Source organism: Photinus pyralis, unplaced genomic scaffold (assembly GCF_008802855.1).
Source record: "Photinus pyralis isolate 1611_PpyrPB1 unplaced genomic scaffold, Ppyr1.3 Ppyr1.4_LG1, whole genome shotgun sequence".
In the NCBI taxonomy this organism is placed as follows: domain Eukaryota; kingdom Metazoa; phylum Arthropoda; class Insecta; order Coleoptera; family Lampyridae; genus Photinus; species Photinus pyralis.
The window spans coordinates 69298722-69323010 of record NW_022170249.1 but is presented as its reverse complement, the minus strand read 5'-3'; the positions used below and the strand labels follow the sequence as shown (position 1 = coordinate 69323010).

Sequence of the window (24289 nt, the reverse complement as noted above, 5' to 3'; positions counted from 1 at the left end):
CAAACCTAAAGTTACCTTTTCTGTACGAATTTCACCTGAAGTTTGGATGAATATTCAACCGGTAAAAACCCTATACAGACGAAAAGAACGAAGAGGACTGCGCAGTGTTTGGGTTAGTTTTCTTAATATTTATATTTATAACGGACGATGAGACAAGAGTTCACGTCGAGTCTGGTGACTTTTTTTGATCGCATACCACGTATCGCTCGTAAAGTAGTAAGGTGCAATTTTTTTCGTATCTCAAGTAGTATGCCAAATAGTAAAAAAAATATTAAATACAATCGGTATATCTCCTCATGAATAGATATGCACAGAACTTTCTTAGACATGGCACTACCTATTGCAAAAAACTAATTTGACGAGGCGAAGCTCAGTTAAAATATCAGCCAAATGCGCGAAATAACTTCGCGCTAGCGTTATATACAATATTTTTTCTACAACTGAACCGATTGTTAATTAAATTTGCTGTTTAAGTTCAACTTTGCCACGTGCGCGAAATACTTTTTTTCACTGTTGACGATTTCGTGCACGTTGTCAAGAGCAAGTACCTTACTTATTAATTAACCGTTTAAAAAATTTGTACTTCGCGTTTCGAAATTCGTCAGAAAATGACAGGTTTTTTTGACAGTTGTAGAAGAAATACCTTCAGTCTCAATGCGCGAAATTGAACTTCGCGCTCTTGTTATATAAATAACTTTTTTTTAAAATTGCAATTTATTTCCATACAGTATTTTCCAAACTGGATGCCTAATCAAGTATTATAAATTTCAAAACGGCATAATACGATCCATCATCAGTTTACACATGGTGTATTTATTTTTAAAATGGTTCGGGATAATTTTGATCACTAATATTAGAATCTCATTTATGTAGGTAATGCCACAATACAGATGGGAACATGTTCTCATTGAATTATTATGGGAGCAGCACCGACTGCCTTGTTGCTATCAATTCAACAAGGCTCGAGTAACTCCTGAGGCGGACATATATATCAAGCTGGAGGCAACCTGCCGTGAATGTGGAGCATCGGGTTTTGGAGAAATCAAGCAGCAACCTATGAAGGATGTCGACGTACTGCTTAAATGGCGAGCAGAAGACACAACGCAAATAATACACAAGTTCAAGAGAAACTTATCAGGTTGGTGACATTTGGTTCGTTAGTAGTGAAGTGAACAGGTCATGTGACAAACGGTCCTCGTAAGGGTTATACAGTCTATGCGTCAAGATTTGCTTAATATACGGAACTTATTTTTAATAATAATAACTGTTTTACCACCAATCAGATCCAAGTGGGCATGCACAGTATACAGGCTAGGATAGAAAATACATACTTTGCATAAGAGTAAAGTAGGCACTCTTAAAAAAATCAGAAGAATATTTTACTGAAAAATCTCGAATACATACTAGTAGAGATAGAGAAACGGCAAAATGCGAGATATCTAGTTAGCCATACATTAAAAAAAACAAAAGTCACTATAAATTAAGCTCGCAAAACTGCAATACTTTCTCCATTTAACCGTCTCTATATATCTGCTAGTTTTCGAGATCCCCATGCTCAACATCTCAACCTGTATATGTCACATATATTTTCGACTACAATTTTGAAAATAACCGCCAACAGCATTTTTTTAATCTACATACTAATCAATTTTTATGATTGTGTTTAGGTAGGGATATTGTGCTGCAGAAAATATAAATATACTTAATCAAAATCAGTAGTCGGTGCTCCTGCGTCATCAATGATATGGTGCTAGATGCGAAATGTCAATCAAAACAAACAATCGTGTTATACCAACACATCTTATTCAGGTGTATTGAATTCTGAGAAATATGTATAGGTACTCGTACATTTAAAAAACAAAAATTGCATCAATTTTCGGTTTAACCGAAAGTGATGTCGTAAGTTCCAATATGCGATCGGATAAATCATAATGCAACAAATAAAATTATATTACACAATTTTTTTGTATCTCGCCAAATAGAGAGATATTGAGGTGACCCTCTTACCTCGAACGCCCTGTATATATCATGTGTGCCTGTGTGTATCCCTCCAACCACTGGCATCCGATATCTCTCGGACGAACCAATTTTGATCAAATTTTGATGCAATGTCAACATTGTTCAGTAGATGAGCCCCATAGTTTTTGAATTTTGGCAATCATAAATAATAAAATCGGTTCTGTAGTGCCCACAGAATACTGTGAGTTGAAATGTTGAAATCAGCCTACGCTTCAAAAAGGCAAATGAAAAAAGCGAATGTTTTCCAAACGAATGTGTGCGTTTAATCTTAATGATTGGTGTGTTGATGTATTAAGTTTAATTCTACATCTCGCGCATATTCACATGACTTTACTTACATATCAATAACTCAAATAGTTCTTTACTAATATATGTATGATTCTTTGATTTTTCAGGTATTCAACGAACTAACATTGGCAATGAAATTGCTAATATGGCTAGCTCTGTATACAGACAGAACCAGGCATTGGATCTAATGGATGACGGTGACATCGAACCACCACACTTGTTCAAATGTTCCGTCCTACGTAAGGCAAAGCAGGAAGTGAAAGAAGAGAAGAGTCAAGCAATTCTTGGACCAGATACTCTGGTTTGCCTAGAACTAATGAAACACGAGGAACCGCATGCAGGATCCATTCACGACATAGGCATGGACAAGTTTTTTGTACATTATTACTCTCCAAGCCAAATAAGAGTGTATGCAGATTTTTGCAAGTCTTCGTACGTCGTGTTGTCGATTGATGCTACTGGTTCTTTGGTACATAAGATACAACGGTTAAACGGTCCTTCTCAGTATATCTTTTTGTATGAAGGTGTAATTAATGTACATGGTACCCAATTTCCAGTGATACAAATGCTCTCCGAAAAGCATGATGCAAATTCCATCCTATACTGGCTTAATGAATGGGAACGGAGGGGGGCGCCATGCCCCAAGGAGGTTGTTATAGATAATTCTGCAGCTCTAAAATCCGCAGTTTGCAGGTCTTTTGGACGATCAGGGGATGTTGCTGACTACAAAGATAAATGTTTTCTTCATTTATTAAAAAAAGATACAGTGCTTCCAAACGCATTTATTCGACTGGATGTAGCACATTTTGTTCACTCCGCTGCAAAATGGAAGGAATGGAGAACTTCGCCAATGAGAAGGCTCAAAGATTTTTATTTAAGATGTTTAGGTCTCCTAATTAAATCAGACAATTTGCTAGATTTTCAGAACATTTTAACAAACACATTGACAGTGAGTTTAAGTGAAACCATATCTGAAGCAATGGAGAATAGTTTAACGGATTTAACAAGTTGTATAAAATCTTTCGAAGAAGTAGATCAAACAGAGATTTTAAATGAAAATAACGCCTTATATCATACTATGCAAGACAAGGAACAAAACACACAAGACGGTGAAACCTCTGACAATTTGCGGCAATGGCTAATGGATGTTCGGAAAACTGCGGAAATGCGTTGTGCTGAGGGTAATGTCAACTTAAACCCATATTATGCTCCCGATGTTGCTGCACAGTTCATTCGAGTGTCACAAGATTTTGTCCTTTGGTCTGCAGTAATGGTAAAACCCTTCCAGTCTCCTAGGATTAGAGCGACATCGGCACCGATCGAAAGCGATTTTAACAACTTAAAAAAAAGGGTACTTAAGGGAGAAACACAGCCGCTTCTTGTACACAAATTTGTGGCAAGGCATTTGCAGTCAATTTCTGGTATGTGCCGTATTAATGCAGCATCACAATTGATCAAAAAACAAGACAAAAGTGAAAAGCAATGTGCAAGCTTTCTTGGTAATAAATAATTAGAACCTAGTAGTAAAAGTATAGCAACAGAACTATCAAATTTGGATAATTATCAATACCAAGCGGATTTTGATTACAAAAGTAAAGAATTTGTTATTACCAAAAAGCGAGACAGGGATAGTTGTGACAGCAATGAAACCGACCTATGTTCAATCGTCGGGGACGAAGATTTGGCTCCTAATGATTTACGGTGCAGCGAAAATTGGAGAAACAAGATAGGCAAAAAAGCACACCCACCAAAAAAATCAAAATACCTTACACCGTTTCCTGAACTAGACGCTGCCGTACACGCCAGTCAATTAAAACAACCTTCCTTGGCGTTATTAAAAAATGGGAATATGTGCCCGTACCTCGCCATAAAGGATGCAACAGTGAAAATTAATAATTCCTGTGCTTTTGATGCACTAGTATCCATTGCGAGTAACGCTTACATAGAACTAGAAGCATATCGACAATTTGTTGATCTGCAAAGTGACATTTTGTTTTTTAAAACGGCGAAAAGTTTAGCAACTGTAGTATCCATTGCGAGTAACGCTTACATATACCTAGAAGCATATCGACAATTTGTTGATCTGCAAAGTGACATTTTGTTTTTTAAAACGGCGAAAAGTTTAGCAACTGTAGGAGCTATAAAGGCAACATATGAATACCGGGCTGAAGCACTTCGCCAAATACTCCAACCAAACATTATGCTTCCAAAACCTTTACGTTCCAATCGAACAGTCGTAGAGTACGATTGTACCATCAATATAGTACGATTAGCACGCCAATTGCTTGATCGCTATCCTTCAATTACACTAACTTTAAACTGCAGTACTGGTTGTCAGCGACCAAAAAAAATAGACTTCGTTGTGGTCGATACAGATCCTGCAACGATAGTTAACGAAGGGATCCAATCAATTGTACCTGCAATACACAAATCGTTAGGACTACAGTTCCAGCCGGGTCAAGACCGCTTACGTAACAAAAAACCACATCACGATTGTACAGGTTCAATAACTACCCACAACCACATATTAGTCGATACCGATTTTATTGGCACACAGCTGCCATTCAAAAATCAATCCAACAATAGTCCTGTGCGTTTGAATCAAATACCAAAAACAATTAAAATATCTGAGTGTACTCATCAACTGCTTGGAGTGGTAGCTTTTCGCCCGGGGCACTACACTTGCTACAATCGAAGACTTGCGAGCGATTCTTGGGACCTTCACGATGGACTAGTGAATAAAGTCCGTAAAAACATTTCTGGCATAGAAGAGATTGTCCCACATCTACTCTTTTACATTTAATAATAACTATTTCTGCAGTACTGTTATGATATTTTGCATTGAAATAAAAAATTGAGGAAAGAGGGTACATACATAAGACGTACGCTTGTTGGGATCCAATTAGGCTTCTCAATATGACCGACTTTTGCAGTTAATTGACATTTACGGTAAAATGAAATACCTACAATGGTTAGCTAGCTGTAAATCGTGTAATATAATAAAGTCAAAAGCTACAGAAGAAACGAAAATTACATTTCATAGGTGGTAACCATGTTATATTTCTTAAAATGGTTTTTTCACGATATTTAATTTCATTCATTTTGCAGGTTGTGATACAAATCCATTACCGTAGCAATAGTGTATAAAACTGTGTAAAACAACATTTTGAAATACATCTACTTTTCAGGTTTCCTTTTAGATAGATGGATTTGGTTTATAAGAAGTGATGAATCTGTCTGTAGTACTTTCAGTACACTATCCGCCAAAAAAATAAAAATTTAATGTGTGTAGGTACGCCACTGCGCGTATGAACGTCCGCCATATTGAGAAGCCTGATAGGATCCTAGCTAATAATACATAAGTTCCTTCCTTAACCCTTTAACGGTTGTGAGGAATACTTTGCTGTTCTAATTCAAAAGTCATTATGGTCGTTATGACCGTTACTGGCGAACCTAAGACCCTCATCCAATGTCCTAAGACACCGATCTAAACAACCCTCAGCTGTGGCTAAACAAATCATAAACAAACGATTGCAATCAATAAAAGTGCAAAATCCTACCATGGATGCCGATGACGTGAAGCTGGCGGCACCCATAACCTATTTTGCTTTTCGTTAGACGCCAACCTAAACAAACGTCAAAAATGGCTGAACAAACCTAAACAAACGATAAACAAACGATTGCAATCAATAAAAGTGCAAAATCCCACCATGGGTGCCGCTGACGTGAAGCTGGCGGCACCCATAACCTATTTTGATTTTCGTTGGCCGCCAACCTAAACAAACGTCAAAAATGGCTGAACAAAACTAAACAAAAGATAAACAAACGATTGCAATCAATAAAAGTGCAAAATCCCACCATGGGTGCCGATGACGTGAAGCTGGCGGCACCCATAACCTATTTTGCTTTTCGTTAGGCGCCAACCTAAACAAACGTCAAAAATGGCTGAACAAACCTAAACAAACGATAAACAAATGATTGCAATCAGTAAAAGTCCAGAATCCCACCATGGGTGCCGCTCACGTGAAGCTGGCGGCACCCTAAACCTATTTTGATTTTCCTAAGACGCCAGCCTAAACAAACGTCAAAAATAGCTGAACAAACCTAAACAAATGATAAACAAACGATTCCCACCTATAAATGTAAAGAAATCGGTTTGGGTGCCGTCAACTTCACGGACCTGAATCCAGTAGTAGGGAAGGACATGGATGCTGTAAGATTGTGATGGAGGATTGGAATGCCACTGTGAGAAAGGAGGAGGTTACAGGAGTGATTGGAAAATACGAACTCGGAGAAAAGAATGAAAAAGGAGATAAGTTGATTGAGTTTTGTGAAGGTTGAAATAATTGGACAAGGATGAAAGAGGATGTAAATTGTAAAGAAAAATAAAAGCGTGGGACGGATCAGCAAGGATGGAAGAAAGTATGGAGAAACATGGTCAGAAGATAAAGGAAGGTGTAATAAAATTTGCTAAGAGCGCATCGGTTTCAACAAGGGACCAAGAGTACAGAAACCTTTAATAACAACAAAAATGATAAATAAGATGGAGGAAAGCAGGAAAGCTAAAATTTAAGACAGACGAAAAGGATTGTACAGAAAAAGTTACACTGAACTAAGAAAAGAAACGGATAAAGCAAGAACAGCGTGATTTGAAAAGGTATGTAGGGAAATAAAAGAACTGGAGAAATTAGGTAGACATGATTTGGTATATAATACACTGAAGAAAAATACGCTAGATAGGGAGAGAAAAGGTTGAGCTATGAGAGGGATAGAAATAGAAAATAAGGATGGCAAGTAGTCGAGAATGTCAACATAGGCGAAGGCATTCATTCAACGGAAGTAATGGCAGTCATAAAAGAAATGAAGAATGGGAAGGCAGCAGGAGTTGATAATATTCCCATGGATTTATTGAAATGTCTGCAAGAACAAGGAATCAAAGAAATTAGATCTCTTTGTAAAAAAATCAACGAAAATTCAGAAATAGTGACACTACCTGAGGCAAGGTACAAAAAAATGTTCAGAATATGGAACAATCAGCCTAGTGACATACACAGCAATGATCTTACTGAAAATACTGAATAGAATTTTGGAGAATATCGTGTAGGAATTGTTTGGTTTCACAAGAAGAATGGGCACAAGAGGTGGGAACTATCGGCGGAAGATATTTGGAAAAAGGAAAGACCTTCGGTGTAGCTTTTGTTGACATCCTAAAGGCATTATAGAATTGGGTAAACTGGGAGAAACTGTTGGGCATACTAAAGAGAAAAGGTGTCACCTGGAGAGAACGCTCGAGCTCCTGGGTTTGGCTATAGCATGTGCAAAACCAAATTTTGAAATTGGCATTAAATTTGCTTTTATTGCAAGTGCCTATGTATCAAATTTCATCTAAATACCTTCGCATAAATAAGAAAGTTTGCAATTCAGTTTATAAATGGTCGAGATGCGAAGAGGGCAGCATTGTGAATGCTGATCGATCAGACTTAGATTTGCGTTTGATTATAATTATAGGTACTTAGTTTTTACGCATTTGAAATATTATACCTGCACGCCTGTACTGTATCGATCCCCATTGTAAAAGTGAAGGTAATTAATCCCCAAAATAAAGCGCGTGAAAGCCTTTGTCACGTTTGTACCTAATATGAAATGTGTAAAATTTTCTAATTTTGCACCGCAAATGTCTTCATTTTAAAAAGCGACATGTAGGTAATTTGTAACACTTGAACGCGTCGGTTTTGTATGCGGGTGTAGCGAGAAATAAGACGTATGGTCCATTTAGGAACTGCTTTTTTATCTATTGAAAAATTGCCGTTTTTAAACTGGCACTTGGTAGTTATATCCTTTCCGTTGCATGATTTGTTGTTGGTAGTTAACTTTGATAAAGTGGTTTAAATTTGACGTTTTTGCAAAATGCCCAATAAGTTTTGTAATTTGTCTGTTTCTTTAAGCTTATTTAAGTTATTACGATAAGTCAATTTATTATTAGCGGCGGTATTTTTGTTGAAACGTGCAGGTTTTCGCAAATGTAAAGAGCGGAAATATTATCGCTATGCAAATGGCTTAAGCTCATGAAACACTTCTCCCCAATTTTTCTCTATTCTACTTTACCACCTGCCTGATACGGTTTTTCGTATTATTTATTTTCACAGTTTTCTGAAGTGGCAGGCGTAAAATGGTTGTCTCGGGGGCGCATTATATACGTTTGAGCAATGTTCGAAAAGCACCTTTAATAATAAAAATGAACGTCTACTTGCATTAAACAAGCGCTATGGTACCTCCACATATCGAACCACTTTATATAATTGCAGTTTTGATAAAAAAGAAGATAGAAATAAGCTGTAAGTTATTTTTTCTATTGTGATTTTAAACTGCTTTTATTATCACACCATATTTGCTTTCTGTTGGAGAATGGATATCATTACCGCATTGTTGTGAAGTATGAAATGGAGAAACGAACGAAATTCACTGCTCAGTAATTTCATGATATTTTGCTATTCATTTGCCGTCTAAAGAGGTTTTCGAGAAATCCACACTTTGACTCACCAATTGATAATATATTTCTAGCAGACGTCCCAATCGCTCTTTGTGAGTCTCTGCTCCGACAATCCGCTCTTGAGATATAAGGAATTTTGACCGATCAAAGTAAGAGGTCGAGGAGGAGGAGAATGCTTGGTAGAAATTTCATCGAGATCTTTCATTAGAGTACCATGAAGGATAAAGGCAGTGTTGCCCTCTCCAAACTCCTCAATTTTGATAAGGGGTATCAGAGAAGGGCCCAATTTCAAAAGTATTCAGTGGCATGCGTATGCATAATGTCAGACTAATTGGTTGACCCATGTAGGTGTAAGTTATGCACGTTCTACTTTCAGAAACGGCTCGAGAAATAGACCGTCTGGCACACCTTCAAGGTTTAATACCTTGCGACCTATTGCAAAAAATTCCAGGCATTTACGACAGTAAAAGTAGTTCAAATCCGCAGAAGTGGGTTCGAACAGACAGACGGATGGACGAACGGGCAAAATGAAAACAAAAGTACGATTTTTTGATCCTCAAAAATGCGCTAAAAATTGAATGTATGGAACTCTTGTGAGTAAACTTTTTTTGGGAGCATTCCGGACACGACCTTTCAATCTTGATGTTACCGGAACCGGGAGCTTTCTTTAGAAGGAGACGGATTTTCGTAGATAAATGTAATGGGATCAGTCTACTACCAGAGGGATAATTTTTTAGGAAGCCGAATTTGCTTTAGGCTGTCGAAGTGAAAACTTTGAATGCAAGCAGAAATAATATTTTGGAGAAACATTTTTTGAAAGCGCATTTTCGGAGAAAACACGAATCGCATATTACAGAGGAAAATATTTAGGTGGAAAATTTACCAGCTGCCGAGTTTCCCTGGGAGGCAATTCTTGGGAACAAAATTTACTGAAGGGAAAATGTTTAAGCCAAATTTACAGGGAGAAATTATTTTTGGTGAACATGTCTAAGGCAAATACTAGTATTATAACAAGTGCGACATTTTTGCGGGGAGACTTGAGTTTGCAGGCTCAAAGTTATTTGAGTAAATTTACCCCTGGAGCTCATTACTCTAGCTAGCCCATCCCCAAATAAACTGTAAACATCCTATATGTTGCGCAATAATTTTTGGGATTTTCCCTTATCAAAATGTATAGGTTTGCAATTGAGTATTTTCCGATAATCACTGAATCATGATGATTTTATTGTTGTACTCGGACTAAATCAACTTGTTACCACCCGCACGTTAGTAAGGGAGGTATTGCATTGGGGAAAAAAGACCCCCCACTTTTTTGACGGAAATACACGTTTTGAATCATCAGGAATCCGAATCAAACAACATCTCTATTATGTCGGTCTGCCTGTCGGTCCGTCCATACTCTCATTTTTTCAATTTAATTTTTGAAGTTTTTCCATATTACCTATAGGTAAACTTCATAGTAGTCAGTAGAGTTGATAAACTGTTGTGTTGTGACATCCCGTGGGGGCGTAAAGGTTACAATCTGAAATTTTGAACCATGAATGTTAATTCGAGTGTTAATTATAGATCCAAAAGCTGTCTAAAATTGAACTGTGCAGAAGGGCCCAAAGAGGGCAAACCTATATTATCACACGGTTACATGCCTTGGAACGTCGTCCAGAATCTCCATCTTTCCTGAAATTTGGGTCGAAAATTGATACCTTAGGAGACGTTATGCCTCTTTTTACAACCCTTTTAATGTTTCCAGATACTCTAAAAAAACTTATAAAAATTGATCCGACAAAGGAAAGTTATCGAATCTGAACATTAAACTAAGTGCGCACTTTTCTTTATCGATTGGTGCGATAATATAGGTTTGCCCCTTTTGAGACCTTTTGCACAGTCCAACTTTGGACAGCTTTTGGATTTAGAATGAACAAAATTTCAGCTTGTAACCTTAACGCCCCACACAACTCTACTAACAGACATTGCATCGTGCGGGCGTAGCCACAGCAAATTTTTTTATTACACCGAATTCCCGGGGAGAAAATCGCGAGTCTGCGATCAAACGTGTTACTATTTAATAAAAATAAAATCATTAGGTTCAGTTTTTAACTCTAGAAATCACATAAATATATTGCTAGAACTCTAAGTCGAGGATTAGAGGTCGCCTGTTTTAAATCGCATTTGACGGAAATTAGTTTCGTTTTACACGGTAAAAGGAGGTAATATAATGTTTCATTCCTTACACTGCGAAGTAAGCTTCCCGCGGTAAAATTCTGTTGTGTCAGCTTTATCCCCAGACAACCTTAGAGTTGATAAGCCAATGAAAATTAACGAAGTATCGCCGCCATTGCTGTCCATACTTAGGAGCTCGTTTACTATATTTGTTTAATTTATTGACTCAAAAAAACTTGTAATTATTAAGCATTAATTCTTATTTAATTGTCCATCGAACGCTTGCATGCGTGGTATGTGTGAAAACGGGCTCTGAATGCCTCTTTTTCTTCAAGGGTCGTTGTTTAATTTTCTTTATATTTGCCAAATAAATTTTGACCTTGTCAATTAATTAACTGTGTGTGTAATTGAACCCATCGTGCATTTCAGATAGAGTTTTCATGTCAGATTTTTCTATTCGTGCTCAAGAATTATAGAAAATGTTAAAATGTGTGTAGTTAATTCTTTGGAATTTTATAAAGTTGATCGAGAGTACTGAAACAATTTCAAATCAACATTGAAATTTTGCAGTGTGACGGGAGCCGGACGTCGGAGCCGGACGTCTACAAGGAAAATAATTACTATTTTAAATTTAAAAGTTGATTTTTTTTAATTAGTCGGACAGGTGTTTTGTGGATGGCTTAGTGACCGTTTGTCATTGAATATTGCTGTTCTTCAATTGAAGCTTTTTAATATTTACTGAGATTTTATGGTATCACGATCTATCATCGCATGAGGAGGAGGTGGATGTAATTCGTTTTCAGTTATTCATTTTCGAATTGAAACGTTAAAAAAGTTTTCGTATGAATTACCTACTTTCCAATTTGACGTTTGGGTGAAAACTACCCGGTCGCAGAAGACGCTAGGAAAATACAATAAAAGGTATGTGTCCTTGAAAACAAGTTTACGTTTCTCTGCGTATTTATTTAATTCATTTGCAGGAAAATAAACCTTGGAAACTTTTTGACGAGCGAGAACGGATATAAGTTTTCGAAAGCATTGCGCTTGGTGCTTGAAAATAAACATTTATAACGTTTTTGTGGAATTTCATTAGCGAAGAACATATATTACACATTAATTGTATGAGTGTTGTGTGCTACGCTATAAAAGTAAAATGCTTCAACATTTAACTAATGTTACACATTTAGATTCAGTCGCAACAAAGGAATATTAAAATGCATTAATTATATCTGCATACATAATACGAGGCAAAACTGCGCTACCGTTAATTAAACTGTAAGGGAAATGAGTGTTCTTACCTTAAAGCCTGCAATGACGTTCTCGATGTACCCGAACTTCCTGCACCATGCATGTGCGGTCCTCTTCTTAGTTTGATTAGGAGTACCCTCAGTATATTGAAGAGGAAAATTACGTTAAGGAACACTGTCGCACATACGGGAATTTGGAGGATTATATTATAACGACCTTCGTTCATCCAACACCTACAACAAGAAGAAATTGACATTACGGTTTTATGTTATATGCTATGTTCGAATTGAGAAATCAAAAGCACCACAGTTAATTGCTATTTGACGTTCAGTTACAGCTTGGTACGATAAAAAAGATAGATTCCATAGTGGATGCTATAATTGAAATTTACATTCAACGTCAGAACGTCACATTCAGGATGCGGGAACAAAACAACACTTAAAATGAATTTCTGACATTCAGTTTATTTTTAACTAGCAATTAATGTAATGAATTCAGTGTCCAATCTTATCAAGCGATAATTTATATTAATTAATACAAAACAATAACTCTCATCTTGCAGATTCACCGATGCTGAAGATTATAATTAAGATAAAAATATGGTCAGTCTTAAGATTCTCTTCGGGTTCCCTTTAATACGAAGTACGCGTAAACTTATAATTACCGTGAAACGGGGGTTTCGGGATTTCTGACGAATTGTGTAAGGCACACCACACACGTTAAATACAAATTAGTTCCAAAATTAAAGAATTTTATTGTACCTTTACATAAACATGTCATTTTCGATAAAAGCCTCATAAGTATACAGGGTGGTGTATCTAATGTGCTCCTTCCACAACTAGGGGAACGGAATGTAATAACGGGGATATTTGCCTTCACCGCACCACCACCACGTCCAGTTTGCAGCAGAAATTATTATTACGTTCTGGAACAACGTCAGTCAAGTCATCAAAAGAGAGAATGATGCAACAGCTATATATAGCGACCAAAATAAATATAACGCTATGTCGTAAATGTAAAACTTTTTTGAAGTGTCTATCCTTACATGTTTATTATAATATGAGAATTAAGTTTGTGTAGATACTAGTCAATGTCAATTTATGTGTTCCTTAATTATCTGTAATATCTAACAGGTTATAGGCCTCGTACTCGGTTAATGATAAAACTTATTGTGGAACAGGCGGTTCAAAAAATGTATAAAAAAATTCAAGTTGACATTTGATTCCTATGGTTCCTATGACGTTATAACACGTGAAGAAGTGAAGCACCGAACTCAATATGATGGCCGTTATATATTTTTTTAAGTGTAATAATAATAATCTGATAATTTTTCGTTTTATGATAATAGTAGCATTCAACGGCCACAAAGGAAAAGAGATTTGTAATGTGTTAAGGACTATTATTTTTAGCGCATTTCCTAAGAATTAAAAAAAATGTGCTATTGTTTTTGAATTTCACGAAGATCCTCCATGTTACCACAGAAGAGGTCCTCCATGATCCACGTTTAGACCTTCGAGTATGGTCCTTATACTTGCCCTGAGAGATTTTTCGATCCTCCCAGTCTGCAGGAAGCTTAGTTCGCATGAGCCTATTAAAAAGCCTGCGAACCCTCCTACGAATATTTTTAAGATCTGAGTTCCACCAAGGTGTTCTCTTCATTCCTCGAAAGCCCCGCAGTTTGCAGCTATATCCTGATATGACGCTATTAGGGCGTCACTTAATAATGCGGCCGCCACTTACACCTGCACTGCTTTCAAACAGAGCAAAGGTGGCCCATCCAAACCCTTGGACAGTTTCGCCACATAGCAGTCCCACTCATTGGATCGGGGATTTTGAAACCTATAGAGCCCCTTTAACAAGTATTGAGCAACAACTATTTCTTCGTAAACTTAAGTTCTTTAATCCGACTTAAACGCTCACCTTAAACGACTTCATTAAAATCTCTTATACTACTTTCTTCTAAACGTCATAACTGGCAAAACTGATTGTATTGCAACAAAACAAACGTTCAAATAGACTAACGTCTCAATGTTCACCAAGCCAAAAAAGACAGCGATTAACGTTCACCACAAAACAAGCCCCGATTCTCGTCTTCCTCTGCTATTAAAACAATCTTCCCTCTCTTAGTTTCCGCCTCTCCTCTTTTTGAATTTCCCTCTTCGAAATTAAACACCTGTGTTTTCTTATCGGCGAAACCAGCGTATCTTCAAACTTAGCTTAAGAAGCGATAACAAGTTTCTTATCACAACGACCGGATTTAAATGAGATAAACGTTAGTGAACATTTAGTCAATTAATTCCAAATGATTAAACCTAATCTTTTAAACACGTCATTTAAATTTACAAATATAAATCAAAATAAACTTCATTAAATATATAATTCTAAATCAAATTAACAATGATTAAATTAGCGACCAACATTTAACGTCACAAATAATTGAAATTTGATACGTACAGGGTGACCCAACATTACTGCAGCTAATGACCCCAAATTAAACGTCCGTATGACGTAGTTTATGATTAGCCATTGTCCTGTTGGTGACTCCTTCAATAGAAATATAAGTAAAAGGGACTCCTCTATCCACACATATAAGCACGTCATTTTACATACCTTGAAATTGACTCTTCGCCATTTTGCCGCATCGAAATTGGGACGTGCATACTAAGGGTAGAAGCGTCTATCTAATACTTTAGGAGAAGCAATTTCACAATTTGATATTTTTATTTGAAATAGGATCTTTCATGAGAAATGCGATACAATTCGTAAGAAGCATGTTTATGCTACTGGTATTTAGGTAGGTTAATTTAATATGAAACATGAGCAGACAGGTTATTTATATTTTACTAAGTAGACTCGTCTTTGGATTTGAGAAAAAGGTAATAAGCTCACATTCGTGCCAGTTGGCTGTAAGTGCTGTGCTAGACTTCAAGCAAATATTCGTCGGAAAATGTAACCGAATGAATTGGTGCAGCGAAGCGGCGGTTGGGAAGTTAAACAGTTTTATGAAACAAAATAAGGAGTTTTCTGCAGCTGCAACCTTTAGGGTTCACAAAGGGTTCACTACACGGGATCAGTAGAGATTTATCTAGACACAATTAATTGCAATGATACAGTGTTCAAATAAAATAAGTTTAAATTATAACTGAATGTATTTAGATTTATTTAAATATATTCATTCACACGATGTAAATTAGTTGCAGTCTCAGACTGCGTGCAAATTAAGGCAACCGGATGTTAATTCACGAGTGGCGCAGCCATGCGAGATAGATAGTTTTCCTATATCGTCGTGTATAATACAAAACTTTATTTTATAGCAGAAGCCATATAAATAATTGCTATTGACAATTCTGAATTCAATTTAAGAAGTCAAAAATAGCAAGCTTAGGTTCTACTGCCGCGGTCCTTTCCATAGAAACGGTATTATCATATTATGTTCTAAACGTCATGTTATATCATGCGTCGCATCCAGTTTGAAATGAGAATGGCAGATGTCATTAGAATACACAATCACCTGTTTCACTTTATCTATCCTAGCGGTTAAAGTGATCACTTTATCTACCCTCACGGTTTTAAAGCGACATAGCCTACTCATTCAAACCTATTAAAATGCCATTCTCAATACCCACAGGTCGTAAATGTTCACCAACATTCTGCAGAGAGTATAGAATAGAGCGGAATCAACGATTAACTGAAAGATATAGAAATGATGGCCCGGGAAGTAGTACCTAGAGTAGTCACCTTGGGGAAAATATACTGAACTTTTGTTAATCAATGAGTTTTTATTTCCTGCAAGCCATCTGCTACCTTAATTCAATGACTTCCCAAGGTGTTGTCAACTTTCACCATTGAGATTCCCACGACAGGTGGAATTAGAAAAAATACTACCAGTTCAATTTTTTAAGTTTTATCCATATAACACTTTTTAAATTGTACTTCAAAGTGTTTGAATTGGTGGCGTTCACAGATAAGAAATTAGATTTACTCCTCCAAAACTTTGGTTCACGTTTGAACTCGAATGACTTACGCAATCCATGTGCGAGGAGTTAGTTATTAAATCTGCGTATGCGGAATACAAATTCTCGATGTCAAATTCAATTTCATTTTATACAGGAGAATCTACTGTTACAGTTATACAAACAAATTTGATCACAAATAGAACTGTCAAGTGTCCATGGAGGCACGTCCTTCCTTCTATAACCTGAACCTACTGTACACAAGCATAAATTGTTGATTATGAAAAGGGCGAATAATAGTATATTGAAAGACAAGTGTTACAATGCGACCTATTGTAATACGACCATCTTGTGGCACGAGTGGCGTAGCGACGCGGAGCCACGACTGTCCACAACATAGGAGTATTACAATAAAGCATTGTAACACGTGTTTTTCATACTATTTTTTCTATTTCAGGGCTTTAATTTAATTAAAAAGTAATTATGAAAAACTACAGGAAACTTTAGAATTAATATGTCTTAAGTTGGCAACACCATTTACGTTGACAAATTTTAAGTTGGCAGCGTAGATAAACACAACACTGACATTTGGAAACTTTAAATTCCGTGAATGTGTAATTTTTATTCGTAGATAAATTTATTTATGGTGGATGTGTAAACTGCTGATTTGGAATGTATTAAGTTCTTCGTGTACCAAAAATCAAGGAAAACACATAAATTTTATGTAATTTGATGTCACATCCGATGATTTGACGTTGACGTCTTGGCGAACTGCCAACTTAGAGATGAAAAGTTACCAAAAACAATGTTACAATGGAACTCATTGAAACACTGTTTTTGCTGAAAACAGTTGCACAAAATTCTCATTGTAACACCGAAATAGAAAAAAGGAATTTGTAGTACTCCTAATAAAACATTAAGAGCTGTAGATTCTGGGATGGTAATCGTTGAGAGTTTGTCAACGTCTCGTTGAATGATACCGAACTTCTGGATTCTCGTCCAGACATTCCATTTTAAGTTTGTAAGCACCCCCTTCCGATAAATTCTCTATGCGGTCGGAGATGGGAGCGGAAGTTGATGAGATATAATCACTTGAGTTTTTTCATTAGACAACCTTGAAGGCGAGAAACAACTTTTTCATTTGAGCCAACTCCCCACACCAACCCTCATTCAAAAAATAATCGTGAGGCATCTACTCTAAAAATCACGTTCGCCAAAACCATAAATCATAATACATTTGCCGCTTTTTTCCAAGGATTATTCAAAGTTTTGTACAATTTGGTCGTCGCATTTGAAACAGCATCACATGATATAAGTTCGCGAGGGAGAGGAGTCTCTTAGGATAGCGAAAAATTGCAAGTACATCATCCTGTAGACCCCTGTGTAGACCATATCGATCGAATAAATGGCAGGACTCTAGAATTGGTTCGAATGTGCCGGCACGCGTACAGTCGTTTTATTGTGCTCCTAAATAATTCGCAATAAAAGTCAGTTATGCGAATTCAAAGAAAGTAAATTCCGATGGTGTTTGTACTATTCATGTAAGTACACATGTGTGTAAAAGTTTGGGGAGCTTCCTAGCAGTAGAACGTGAGAAATTCCAATTTATTTCCTTGCCCTGTTGTGTTGAATTGTCCATAAACCATCATTTTAGTGATAGCAGTGGCAAAGGTCATTTGATTTCGTATTTTAAAATGTCGTCCGAATGTTACTTTTGTAAGGTTAAGTGTAATTATCGAAACTCTGTGAATTGCTCAGAACCGGATTGTGGATCAGTATGTCATGTCGATTGTCTTCCGGAAGGCGATAAGGCCAGTGGCTGGACTTGCACGGGGTGTTCTAACCCATCTTTGGCTGATCTCATGCGACTGTTGAAGATTACCCATAATAAATTAGCAAATGTGGAAAAGTCGGTGGAAGCGTGTCACAACAAAATTAACGACAACACTGCCCTGATTAAAGCATTGGAGAAAAGATTGGACGAAGGATATCATAAGATAAATGTTCTCGAAAGTGGTTTCGAATCCTTAAAATCAGAGAACAAGCAATTAAGAAGTGATTTGAATGGGCTGCAGCAATACTCGAGGATCAACAATGTCGAAATTGTCGGGATCCCTGAGGAGAAGGGCGAAAATGTGTTGATCCTAGTGATGACGACTTGCCGTGCGTTGGGGGTGACGATTGTTCCCGAAGATATTGACTGTTGCCATCGGGTCGGGAACGTGCAGAACTCTGTGCCTCGTGCTATTATCGTGAAGTTTATATCGCGCCACAAAAAATATGAAATTATGAGAGCTAAACGAATAAAGAGAAACTTCAGCGCAGGTGATATCCGTGACGAGTGGAAAATGCAGAGGAACACAGCAGTTTACGTCAACGAGCATTTAACCAAGGACAATAAAGCACTATTCAATAAGTGTCGCGAGTTCAAAAAAACTGAGCAAGTTAAATATTTGTGGGTTTCAAATGCAAAAATATTGATGCGTAAAAGTGATAACTCTCGTGCTTATGTCATCAATGATGTAAACTGCCTTAAAGATGTACACTAATATTGATAACTTGGACATTTAAAATGAATGGGTTCGTGAGTTTTGTTTATGTTTTGGTAAATGGGTCTTATCGCGTTAGGTACTTATTTAGGTATATTATCACATTGTTGTTTGTTGGCCTTGCGTATCGCAACCTATTTGCCATACTTTTGTTAATAAATTGTGCTTGCATTATTCTATACTGGTGTCTCTGAAACTCGTCTTTTTTGTTATTACTTTAAATTATGAATATGTTTTTATTTCTATAATCTTTTTCGGATTGTTAATTTTTTATATAGCACTAGGGACTTACATATTAAAATGCGTTCTTAATTTCTTATTTTTAATTATTGGTGTGTATGTGTATGAAATCAATTAATGGATATTATTATATTTTTTTTTTGCAGTCGGATCTTACCTGCTTAGCAGTATTTTGTTAATTAGTGTTATTGAGATGGCGATTGGTACACTGCAACGTATTTATTTATTTCTCTTGGGAGCTATGCATTCTTGTATACCTAAATCAAATCATGATTAATCATATACATTTTTTTATTGAAGTTGATAGCATTACATTACATTAGGTCCTTGGTTGCTCATCTTGATCAGCTGCGGGACTTTGTACTTAGTATGAATTATGATTGTGTATGTCTGACTGAAACGTGGTTGAATGGTAACATACAGGATGATTGTGTTGCATTGCAAAACTATACTTTGTTCAGAAGAGACCGGGGTACACGCGGAGGAGGGGTAGCAATATACGTTAAAAAATGCTATACCGCTACAGTATTACATAATATTAATTCTGCCAATACGGAACAACTATGGTTGAATTTTACTAAAGACAATTTTAATGTAGCTTTGGGAGTAGTGTACCGACCTCCTGGGTTTCCCCTTCCCGAGTTCATAAGTGTTATGGAAGATTGTTATAGTACAATAACCATGTTATTCAGCGAGATGGTATGCTGTGGTGATTTCAACTGTGATCTGTTTCAACCCTCCTCCTCTAACCGTCTACTTAATTTATTTGAATCTTTTGGCTTGCGTCAAGTTGTAGACGCACCAACGAGAGTGGGACGTACTTCTTCCTCTCTGTTGGATTTATTTGTGGTGAGTAGTGCAGTTCAAGTAGGTTCTTCAGAAATCATTGATAACAGTAATATTACGTCTGATCATAGTGTCATCACACTATCGATCACCACAAGGGTCAAAATAGACAGAACTAAAATAATTGTGACCAGAAAGTTCAAAGACATAAAACAAGAAAATTTTTTTAATGACCTACATAGCATGCCATTTTCTGAAATATTATATGTAAATGATGTAAATATAAAATTAGAGATTTTGAATGGTTTGCTTTTAGAACTGTTTGATAAGCACGCGCCGGTTATCACATTTAGGTCTGGGAATTGGAGGAGGCGCAATACCCCATGGGTAACTGATAATATTAAATTAATGATGAAGCTACGAGATAGAGCACTTCATAAGTTTAAACGTACTAAAAGTCAAGCTGATTTCCTGTATTATAAACAGTTGAGAAACTTTACAACAGCGGCAATTAAACGCGAAAAAAGGGCTTACTTGGAGTTTATTATCAGTCGAAACAAATCTACCAAAACACTTTATAGGGAACTAGATAAACTAAATATCTACAGCAGAAGTAACAAAACTGATACCCTGCCCGAGAGCCTGCTTCAGCTGGACTCGATTAATAGGTATTTTGTGGAATCGTTTCAAACAACTGACGCACCCGACAATGCCACTCATACTCAGTTGTCTAATAATGTTAGAAACAATGTCAGTAATTTTAAATTTGTATTTGCTACTGAGGAGGAGGTGCTTTCTGCAATGCAGACTATCAAGTCTGGAGCTATCGGTGCCGATGGAATTAGTATTGAGATGCTGCTGAGGTGCTCTTCGCATATTGTCAAATACATAACTCACATAATAAATTATTCTATTGAGGTCAGTACTTTTCCAAATGAATGGAAAATCGGTCATATTATACCTTTACCTAAAATTAAAAATCCAACCGAAATCAAGGATCTCCGACCAATCAGCATCTTACCCGCGCTTTCGAAGATTTTTGAAAAAGTTTTATGTAAGCAAATTAAAGCACATTTAAATGACAATTCAATTATTCCGTCAAACCAGTCCGGGTTCAGGCAAAATTACGGTTGCGCCACGGCACTATTAACAATTGTTGATGATATTTTGGCAGCAAATGATAACGATATGGTTACCACACTTGTTCTATTAGACTATTCGAAGGCCTTTGATAGAATTAACCACCAATTGATGGTTGCAATTCTTCACAATATTGGATTTCAGCCAGACGCCTTGAACTTGATGAAGAGCTACCTCTGTGATAGAATTCAGCTGGTTAAATACAACCAGAACTATTCCATTCCTCTCAGATGCATTAGCGGGGTCCCACAAGGTTCAATCTTAGGACCTCTTTTATTTATAATATATACGTCATCCTTTCATAAATGCCTAAAGTATACTAAAAGTCATTTCTATGCAGACGACACCCAAATATATCTATCATGCCATAAAGATGAAATATTGCAATCTAATTATCGTATCAACTTCGATTTAAATTCGTTATATGAGTTGTCACATAATCATTGTTTATCGTTAAATCCTTCAAAGTCTCGCGTTATGCTTTTCGGTCGAAAAAATACTCGACAAAAATGCATTTCGGAAATTAAAATATGTATAAATAACGAGTACATTATGTATACGGATGTTACCAAGAATCTTGGGCTGTATCTGGATTCGGAGTTGCGTTTTGATGTACATGTTAATGATATTATTAAAAATGCGTATGCGGGATTGAGGCTTATATACTGCAGTCGCAGTATGTTAAACTATAAAACTAAAAGTATGCTCTGCGATGCATTAGTGTTATCGCACATGAACTATTGCGATGTAGTGTATGGGCCCTGTTTGACTGAGTACAACCGAACCAGATTACAAAGAGTTCAGAATGCCTGTGTTAGGTTGGTTTGTGGCCTGCGACGACGAGACCATGTCACGGGGTGTTTACATTCACTTGGGTGGTTAAATACTAGACAGCGGCGAACTTTACATTACTCTCGATTGTGTCTAGGAATTGTAAAAAATAGTACCCCAACTTACTTACATAATAAAATTCATTACCGGAGAGAAATTCATAATAGAAATACGCGCGGTAAAGTACTTGCTGTCACTCCGATGCATAGGACAATGCAATTTCGAGGATCCTATACATATGTTGCGTCAAAGGTTATTAATTTCATGTTACAGAATGCATTGGACTCTGTGCTTAAAGTCAAAATATTTTTAAGGGAGAACATTACGTTTTCCATTAAAATATAAAGTCATGTTGGATATTATTGCTTGGATCAAACACCATCGCGATCGTTGTATGAGATACGTCATTATTATAATTTGCTGTTATATTTACTTATAGTTATAATTTTGTTATAAACTGAGCTGAGCACGTTCTTTGTTTTGTGTTATAATTGTAAGTTGGGTGGCAGGGAAGACCAGTTCTGCAGGGGTTTGCTTACCTGCACAACTGATTGCTGACCCTTTCTGCTAGTGTTATTGTTATTTATTTTATGTAATATGTAATTTCATTGTGTACCTACACTGCAGAATAAATCTATTATTATTATTAACAATCTCCATAAAAGTAGGTAGTTGAAGACCGCAAAAGTGGGTCAGGACGGACAGATTAATGGACGAAGGGGCGGCTGAATGGACAAATTGCAAACAAATGGCACATATTTTTCTGTTAGGGTTCTACATATTATTGTCCCCGTAAAAGTAATAAAATAAAAGAAATAACAATAAATACAGAACAAACAGTTCGCAATATATTTTCACTGAAATTCGAAATATATCCTAAAGTCGTTACTAAATTGTTATGGATGTACAAACACTCAAATTAGAAGCACCGGCCCGTCTATCTGGTGTCACAATTAATTTGGCAAATCCTTTATCTAAAGCACTTTATGACAAAAAGTACGCAATCATGAAAATAGCATTTGGAAATTTCTCCTGACTAGCCGTCGTGTCATGGATCCTCTTGAAGGTAAGGAAGTGACCCTCATATTTTTTTAACGAGATTGTTGTTCTTTGTACGTAGGAAAACATCTTGTTTGTGAACTTAGATGTGAAAAAAAGCATAAAGGCGAATTCTTTCTATACATCTGCGTCACTTTTGAGCTTATTGGAAGCCATACATTTAAATTGCTTCTTCAATATGCAGCTGTAAGGCAATTCGGATACCCGATTGGAACCATTTCCTGTTTTTCTAATAATACGTACCCCACACGCTTAACGTGCCCGATAAACAACTTGTTATTTTCACATATACGTTATCAATAAATTTCAGTCGGTTGCTTTTCATTCATTGCTACTACTGCCACAGATACACAATAGCAAATCTGTTCTTAAGACATTTTCTTTTGGTATAGTCACGTCTAAATAAATTACTATCTCATGAATTATGAACGTTTCCAGTTTACCGTCTCTTCATTCGTAATAAATGAGTACGTATCCAACAGCCGCATTCAAGACGTGCCTACATAAAAATAAGGGAATAAGATCCACAATGGCAGCACAGTTTATTGCTGTCACCCTGTCACAATAAAAAAAAGAGGTAAGTCACGATACCGATTGGTCAATTAACTAAATTAAACATAAACTAATATGACCTTGGTATGGTGCATAGCGTCAAAATAATGGAAAAGAAAGTTGAAACAATGACAAAATTATTGATAAAATAAATTAAACAAATCTAGCAAACGAGCTCCTGGGTATGAGATGTCAAAAGGGCCTTTCTTATTTTCTGGCGAATATTGCCAATTCACAAACTCCGGCCTACAAATGTGATAAAGAATCCACCTGCAAAATTTCATCGTAATCGGGCTATTCGTTTTCGAGATATCGTGTTAACGGACACGACAAACGGACACACCTCACAAAATTTTGAAGTCCTACAGAGATAAGGAAGGGGCTATTAATTGTAGACAAACGAAAATTAGAAGGTTCAAATCGGATCAGTCGTTTAGCCGGAAATGAGAGTTGCATGCGCGATTCTGACCGAAAGCTTTTCAGCACTTCCTTTTAGCCGTAAGTGAGAGTATACACGGACCGACATCATCGAGATTTTGTTTGATTCGAATTCCTGGTGCTTCAAAACGGGTATATCCGTAAAAAAAAGGGGGGGTCATCTTTTACCCCATTACAATACCTCCCTTACTGACGTGCGGGTGGTAAAAAAGTTACTATCTTTATACAAAAATATGTTAATTTTGCGGTATTATAAAAGGTGTGATTAGGACGAAAAGACATTTAAGTAAGGTGGAAAGAACCAGACGACGAAATGAAATTGTGAAAATTAATGAATTAAGACCGCCCTAAGTTACAATCCAGACCAAAAACAACACCCTCGTGTTTTAGCCGTGCGAGGCGACCCGTAACGGCGGATGAATGGATCCTGGTAGTTGAGTTACCTGAAATGGCGTCAACGCACTACTTTCGATGGCTAAACCCCACCATTATCAATCAGCTGTATCGTCGGGTCAGATCACCGCGCCAACTGGATGAGC

The 24289-nt window shown here is 36.7% G+C and overlaps 1 protein-coding gene across 1 annotated transcript in view; it reads right to left on the bottom strand.

The window, feature by feature from the left end:
- Window positions 1–12248: 12248 nt before the first annotated feature.
- The window catches only part of LOC116166415 (calcitonin gene-related peptide type 1 receptor-like), a 109218-nt gene continuing 97177 nt past the window's right edge, over window positions 12249–24289 (bottom strand). Inside the window, exon 7 of the mRNA XM_031481370.1 lies at window positions 12249–12435. Within this exon, the coding sequence (XP_031337230.1) occupies window positions 12249–12435 (187 nt within the window). The remainder of the gene's footprint in view (window positions 12436–24289) is intronic.